Source organism: Vulpes lagopus, chromosome 5 (assembly GCF_018345385.1).
Source record: "Vulpes lagopus strain Blue_001 chromosome 5, ASM1834538v1, whole genome shotgun sequence".
Taxonomy (NCBI): Eukaryota; Metazoa; Chordata; class Mammalia; order Carnivora; family Canidae; genus Vulpes; species Vulpes lagopus.
The window spans coordinates 14,806,060-14,813,896 of NC_054828.1; the positions used below are offsets into that span (position 1 = coordinate 14,806,060).

General features: G+C 52.4%; 1 protein-coding gene across 2 annotated transcripts in view; it reads left to right on the forward strand.

Annotated features, from left to right (window-relative positions):
* Positions 1 to 7,775, forward strand: part of SYN3 (synapsin III) — a 456,205-nt gene extending 448,430 nt beyond the window's left edge. For both annotated transcript variants that reach the window (XM_041755595.1, XM_041755596.1), the window contains one exon: positions 1,998 to 7,775. In XM_041755595.1, coding sequence (XP_041611529.1) covers positions 1,998 to 2,130 — 133 coding nt within the window. In that variant the 3' untranslated portion in view covers positions 2,131 to 7,775. The remainder of the gene's footprint in view (positions 1 to 1,997) is intronic.
* Positions 7,776 to 7,837: the final 62 nt, after the last annotated feature.

A 7,837-nucleotide genomic window follows, 5' to 3' on the forward strand; every position in this document is an offset into this window, starting at 1 on the left:
AGGAGGAAATGTCCAAAGTTCCCACTGTTGGTGAGCAGAAGAGCTAGGATTGAACACAGGGCATCCAGTCCACGGATCGGGCTAACCATGTGTTCGGACGGGTGATACATTCACATGGCCCAAAGATCTAGACAATATTAACCATATCAAAGCTATCCAGTGAAAACCCTTCCTCCCACCTTGTTCCTGACTGGTGCTCTCGTGGCCCCTGCTCCCCAGAGGTGACCACTGCGGTTAGGTCCTTGGGTGTTCCCCAACGTCTCCTCGCACAAATACAAAAATATGTATTGGTTCCTTCCCCGCCACACACACTTTTTACAAATGGTTTTACTTACTATCCACCCTCTTCTCCTGCTTTTTACATTTAACAATAAATCCTAAAGCTCTTGCATCAATTCACTGAAATTTTTTTCCTTCCCACAGCTGTATCATACGCCGCCGTGTAGTTAGTTGTACTGTAATCTAACTCCTCTGCCACAAATGGAAATTTGGTTTGCTCTTTCAGAGAAGGCTGCAGTGAATAACCTTGCACACGCACTGTTTCTCAGATGTACAGGCTCAGCTGCAGAGATGCCAGCAAGTGTGTTGTTGGATCAAAGGAGAAATGCATTTTGAATAGATATAGATATTAGCACGTGGGCCTCCAGGCAATGTGGCGGCATAGTTGACCGCAGACTCCAGAGTCAGATAAGCTGATTTCAAAACTCAGCTCTCCTGCTTAAAGCTGCGTGGCCTCAGAAACATGACTCAACCTGCCTGTGCTTCTCCTTCCTCACATGCAAAATGGGGACAGTAATACTTACCCCATAGGGTTACTGTGAGGATGAGAGTGAGGTCATGCCCAGTTAGTGCTTAGATCTGAGTATGTGAGGCAGCCTCTCACATGTGAAGAGGTGCAGCCCAGCCAATCACAGGACAGGCGAGGGCTTTGGAATTGTGGACAGTAAGTACTGACCCTGTAGTAACCCAGTGATGCTGAAACCCCCAGGTTTGTTGCTTTAAAGTCGTACGTGGTTCAGTTCAAGTCAGCAGGTACTTATCACATACCAGAGTGCCGTGGACGGTAAGTACTGACCCTGTAGTAACCCAGTGATGCTGAAACCTCCAGGTTTGTTGCTTTAAAGTCGTACGTGGTTCAGTTCAAGTCAGCAGGTACTTATCACATACCAGAGTGCCGTGGACGGTAAGTACTGACCCTGTAGTAACCCAGTGACGCTGAAACCTCCAGGTTTGTTGCTTTAAAGTTGTACGTGGTTCAGTTCAAGTCAGCAGGTATTTATCACATACCAGTGTGCACCGAGGCCTGGGTGAGGCCTGTGCAGAATTAGCAAGGGGAACGAGACAGTCCCCACCTGGGAGCGGAGCTTGGTTCCTTTATGGTGACGGCAGGACTGTGTGTGGCTTTTACAGCATCTCTTCCTGGGTCTGTCACCTCCACTGGAGTGTGAGTCTCCAGAGAGTGAGGTCCCAGTTCTATTCATCTCCACAGCCCTGTCCCCTGGCACCAGGCGGGCACCCTGAGGATCCTGAAGCGGCCGGCCGGTAGGCTAGACCTGCCCTCACTTGTCCCGATGAGGGGAAGGAGGCCCTTGCCGAGGCCAGAGGGGCAGGTGGCACCTCCTGATTCTCAGGCCTGAGCCAGGAGGTGGAGGAGGGGCGGCCACCCCTGGATGGGGTCCAGCCCTTCAGAGCTGGCCGTACAAGTCAGTGTGGGGAGGCGGGCGAGCGGTGGAGTGGCCTCCAGTAACACCTGCGCCTGAGCAGCCTGGGTGGCTGGGAAGCACGTCAGCCCTGGGCACCCCTGATACTTGGCATGAGCCCATTTCTGCATCTGAACCTGGAGGGTACCAATAACCCCCTTGCACATGTTAAAGATTGTGTGTGAGCGTCGGGACTCCTGGCTTCTCCCTGGGCTCACCCTGCCATTCCCAGGAAGGCCCCTCAGACCTTTCCCAGGCCTTGTTGCCCCCCCAACCCCTCTTGCCTTTCTGTTTCAGCAAATCCCAGTCCCTGACTAACAGCCTCAGCACATCCGATGCCTCCCAGCGTGGGACCGCAAGTGAAGATGAGGCCAAGGCCGAGACCATCCGCAACCTGAGGAAGTCCTTTGCCAGCCTGTTCTCTGACTAACCTGCCCGGGCTGGGGTGGCAGAGAGTTCGGGCGCGCTCTCCTTCTGCCTCATGGTCCTTCTCAGCCTTGGTTCCCGAGGGGAACAGAATGGAGGGCCTGCGAAAATACTCTCTAATGCCTCTGACCCAGGGACTGAGGATCTCTGCGTGTTCCCACCTCCCTTTACCATGACGTTGCAGCGTCATCCAACCATGGTGGGCCTTTGAGGGCCCCTGGGTTCCTCACATCCGGCCCTAATGGCAACACATCGCCCTCCCACCCAGATGCTTGCTCCCCTGCCTCAGATAACCAAGTGAAATGTGCGTGTGTGGCTACTTTTCACATTTCTTGTTAGTGTTTTGCTTGCCTTTGGGGGACAGTCCGTCCAGGCCTGGCCTCACCCCTCCAGATGCAGGCGCTGTAGTGGGACCTCAGCAACATGGGAGGCAATAATCTTTTGACAGTGTTTTGCAAACAGAAGGACAAAAGCCCAGCCAGGGGAACCTACCACCTACCTGTGCTAGTTCCATCCAGGCTCCAGCTCGCCCCTCAAACCACAGGCCAACGCCCATCACCTGCGGCCACCAGTGGGCTCTTGAGAACTGTGGGAAGAGATCAGATCCCATGTGACCAGCGGGGGCTTTCAGAACACGGCAAAAACGAGGGGAAGTCTCGAAGGGCCACCCACGCCCAGACTTGACCACCAAGAGCCAACCTCGGGCTCTTTTATGAAGCATCACTTGTTCCCAGCACAGGACGATGCCCTCAACTTCCCGAGGAAGGAGTCCGTCAGGGCTCCTCCGCCCGTCCCGTGTTACACACCCCAAGAACTCTCCGCATTCCCGTCAGGAAGGCTGTCTCCTCCTCAGGGACAAAGGAGGAACCAGAGTCAGCAGATCAGTGGCACAGGCGGAGAACTCCTAGGCCGCCATTTCCAACCGTTGACAGCAAGGCACGGGTAGGTCACTCAGAAGAGGGTCCCCTAGTCCCACATGTTTAGGAAACACTGTTTTTATTTCCTGTTTTGAGACTGGTAGGTACACATTACATGTCTCTCGGGCTTCCTGCAGTAAAGGAATGAGCTTTCACCTGGCTTAACCCAAACTTATTTGGCTAAACAAGTTCAGTGACTCCCTTTCCAAGGCCCTTTCCCTACATCAGGTCACCCCCCATGATCAGATGAGGGGCAGGGTTGCCCCGAATCACCATGCACCCGGTGCTAGAAACATGGTAGGTGCCAGAACTAGCCTCCTGGTCTCGCCAAGAGTCCAGGACGTTAGAACATAGCCGCTCGCTCTCCCCGTACAGCCGACTTTCCTATTTAAGACATGTCCTCCCCTCCCTGTTGACAGAGGAGAGGATGCTCACGAGAAACATGTCCTTGGCCTGGAGCTACATTCTAATAGAGGAGTGAGAGGAAGCTGGTAGGACAGGGCAACACCAGGCAGCCTGCATGTCCTGGGGAATCAAGAACAGAGACCACCCAAGGCAATCATCCCTCTTCCACGCTGGAGGGTAGGGTCAGAAAAAGTCAGTCTCACTTGATTCGCACTTAGTGATAAGATGCAGCTCAAAACACAGCACAGGGTGGTCATGAGCTGCACAGTTTCTCAAAGTGTGGGCACAGCTAGCTTCATTTCAGACCCAGGGAGTCAGGATTTCTCATCATAAGGCCCAGACCTTACGATTGTCTGTCTCCCCAAGTATTTGGCATTTATGCTGAGGTTAGAGCAGCAGCCCTGAGCCAAGCTGGGTGGAGAGGCCAGGGACCCAGTCCTCTGGTGAGCAAACCCTGCAGCTCCATAAACAGTGACTGCATGGCTTGAATTTTCCCCTTCCTGTAATCTGTCCCTTGTCCCTAAAAACATCTCAATATTCATGCGCTCTCTCCCAGATACTCCAGCTACAATAGCACACACCTCTATCAGGCCGGGCATCCGGATTTTATGACCATGTACCCGTGATCCATGATGTGACACTGTAACTGGCCCATGGGAGCACATTTTCCCACTGGTGTGTGTACAGGGGTAGAGACAAACGATGGATGGCCTCGGGAGGGCACAGATCCCCTCTGGCGTCAGCTAGCTCCCATTCCTTCCACACATTCCACCTTCAATCGCTGTGACAGTTTTGAGTGGGAAAGGGCAAAACGAAGTGAGGACGGGAGTCACTCTGGGGAGATTCTGAAAGGATGTTTGTTGTGTTTCGCTTTATGTCACAACTTCAACCCAAAGCCAGACTAGCACTTTCCCTCCAGGCTGACCTGCAGAGGCTGAAACAGCAGCAGGATCCATTTGGTTTGTGTGAACGTGGAGCACAGTGAATGGGGGTTTAAGGACATAGTCGCAGGGACACTGCCACCAGCACAGGGGAGACTCTTGGTATGGTCTCCCTCCTGTCACCGTGGTAGGATGGCACCGTGTTATCTAGGTTGTGAAGTCAGCTTTCCAGGGACACTCATTCGGCATGTCCTCCCTCTTCCATCACCTCTGTGTTCTCTTCATCATTACTGTTCTCCCTCCGAACGTTCAGTGCCTGCTGAGGAGGCAGGGAGGACGGGCCTCACCCACAAGGTCGCACATACCATGGCAAGCCCCAGAAGCCCCTTCCGGAGGTTCTCCGGCGTTTGCAGCTAAAGGAGCCTCATGAACCAGGCACCGGGCACACTGCTCGGCACCCCGGCATTTAGGACATGCTTTAGGAAACTAGGGAACTAGTCAAATGTACATGAAGTGTTCAGATTGGAGAAAAGTGTTCAGATTGGAGCGGTCTTTAAAGGAATCTCAGTGTGAGGAAGAGTCGCACCGACGTATTAGGAAGCTGAAAAAAATCTGTGGCGGTTTTTTAGCCTCAGAGAGAGGGCTCAGATTCCCCAGGGAGCCTGGGAAGGAATGGGAGCGAGCCGGATCAGGGATCACACAGCCCGGGGCCACCAAGGCGGGAGCCAAAGGGACCAGGTGCCAACTTCAGCGTCGGTCAGAGGAGGCTCGCAGAGCAGAGAGCAGGGCCGTGGAGCCCCACGCAGACCACGCACCACAGCGCAGAGCCGCATGGTCACCATGGCCCCCGGAGCCTGCTGTCCTGGCGCCGGGAGTGGATGGCTCGGGCTCTATTCCACTTCACCCAATGGGTCAGAGCTCGTTCTGCTTTATGCGCTTAGCGCTGCTGAAAGGACAGGGCCGAGTCCCAGGTTAGGCCGGTCAGGTGAGCTGGCAGGTGTGGCCAGGGACCGAGCCAGGTGGAGGAGCAGCTCAGGACCCATGTGCACTTTGCTTGTCCCACACATTTCTGGATGTGCCTGGAGAGCGTGCTGGGCGGGGACTCACTGTACTGACCGGCGTCAAAAGCTGTCCCGACTCCCACACGGCCCCTGATAAAATTCAGAGATTCAGTCTAATATTTGGACTCTAAGAGAAGGCAGCATTTGGGGTTTGGTTGGAGACGATTAGAAGTCTGGGCAACAAGCAAGTCGCATCAGTCCGTTAACCAGGCACAACGCAGCACGGGCACAGAGGCTCCCTCGTGTTTGCAGAGACAAATAGGCAGCCCCAGTAGGTGAGACCACGGCTCTCCAGGAGAGAACGGCCAGGAAGTGATTTCTGAAGTCAGAGTCGGGGGGGGGGGGGGCACTGCTTTTAAGGCGACACCAATCAGAAACGAAACGTTCCTTCCACGAGGCACGCGTGTGAATCCTTTCCATTCCCCTTTGTCCTCCATCGTGTGTTCCGGTGGGTCCTCCCACTTGCGAGTCCCATTTCCAGAGCCTCCTTGGGGAAGAACCCGCTCTCTGCGGCTCTTCCGCGGAGTCAGAGGCAGAAGCGGGCGAGGCCCGGGCAGCCACTGCCCCCGAAAGGAGACACACCAGTCTTGGCGCGCCGGAGCCGAGGGAGCCGAGGGAGCGGAGTCCAGCTCCGTCTGAAGAATTAGGGAGACGTGAGGCTCAACAGCGGTCTCAGAACTGGAGGGCCACGCAAGTGCGAGCACAGAAGTCCACCGTTCTTACGGAGGAAGTCACAGAACCTTACGTGGGAAGGAAAGGGCCCCTCCCGTGATTTGAGCGCAGCCACGGCCAAGCGCATCTCCACTCAGAGGGAAGGGGGGAGAAAGGGCAAGCTCCCGTCCGTGACATGGGCAGGGGAAACACGGGGCGTAAAGTCGTGAAGGCTCCGAGCCGGTGAAGAACCACGTCTTCCCGGCCCACCTCCCGAGCGCTCTAAACCGTCTCGCCTCCATTCCAGTATTACCAAAGTGATGTCAGAAGTCACACAGCGACCGTGCTGCTGCCAAGCTGTGAGCTCACTCTCATTACACACCAGCAATACATAAAGCTCCAATTTCAGCCAGATGAAAAGAATGTAGGATTTGACAAGCTTCTAACTACAAACTTAGCTGCTCAAGAGGAAAAGCTTGGAGGCTGGTTTAAGAATTTAGAATTAGAATAAGCCACTGTTCAAGGCCTGCAACCTCAGGCGGACAGCCCAGCGCCAGCATCCTCAGCTAGATCGGTCCTATTGCCGGGAGGCCCGAGCGGAGTGTCAGAGAGGAGCAGCACCTGCATCCGTGGGACACAAGCACCATCCGCGGACCTCTCAAGGACCATCCAAAATGACTGCATTTTACAAACTCGTCTTCTAGTATTCGGTGCTTCTGGTCATCACTCCGTCCTTGCACTCCACACCACCCCCCACCCCCCAGTGCAGCCTGACACCCCAGACAGCCAGAGACAGAGCAGGGTAGACCCACCAAAGCTTCTGGTAGTTCTTCAGCCCAGACCCAGTTAAAGCCACACAGCATCTAGTGGACGCTTTTTTAAAAAGCTCAGATAAATAGCTCAGATACTATAAAATACCACGGAAAGAAATGTCAAAGCCCCAATCCTTCGCCTATATATATTAAGCTACTTAAAAGTGGCATGGCCTCTAGAAAACCCTATTATTGACTGAATTTTCTTCACTGTGATGGGAATAAAGACTATATGTGTAGCAAAAAAATATTTTCACATGTAGGACTCAAAATATTCTTGCAGCATAGAACATTCCAAGCCATTTCCTTATATGCAAAACAGGTTTTTTTAAAAAGCAGGAAAACATTGACAATATTCCTAAATATTGTCTGCAAATACTAATAGTGTTCTATTCCTGTGTTGTGATTTGGATTTTAATTTGTCACAATAGCATGTTTCTATAGTTGTATGAGAAGACATGTGTGTTTGGCCTTTCTCTTCTAAGATGAATAAAACCTGAATTTTGTGTATTTTAAATCTTAAAAGTAAAATGTTCTTCAAATAATAGGAGGCTATCTTTGAAAAACAAGTACCTGACCAGCACTTAAAGCAGTAAAACTGATGTTAAAAGATGTCACCTACTTAGATTACAAGTTAGGCACCAAGTGCTCAAACACAAGGAAAAAAAATTCCACTCCAGGAGGAGCCAGAAAGAGTCCCTAGAACCCAATGTTTGTAAAAAAAAAAAAAAAAAAAATGCTGCTACAGAGCCCAGAGGTTTCACTACTGAACCCAAGAAAGACCTGCAGAGAGAGGAGGTGACGGAGCAGGTGGGTGTCCACAGCACCCACCCCAAGTCCAGTTCAACCGAACTAGCTTGGTTTTTATTCATTTTGTAAGTCAGGCTTCTGCAAATGATTTTGTTTAAAGAAAGGGTGCAACTAAAACATAATTTTTTAAAAATCCCCTGCAACAATCTGATGACATTGAATAGGTTTTCTGAT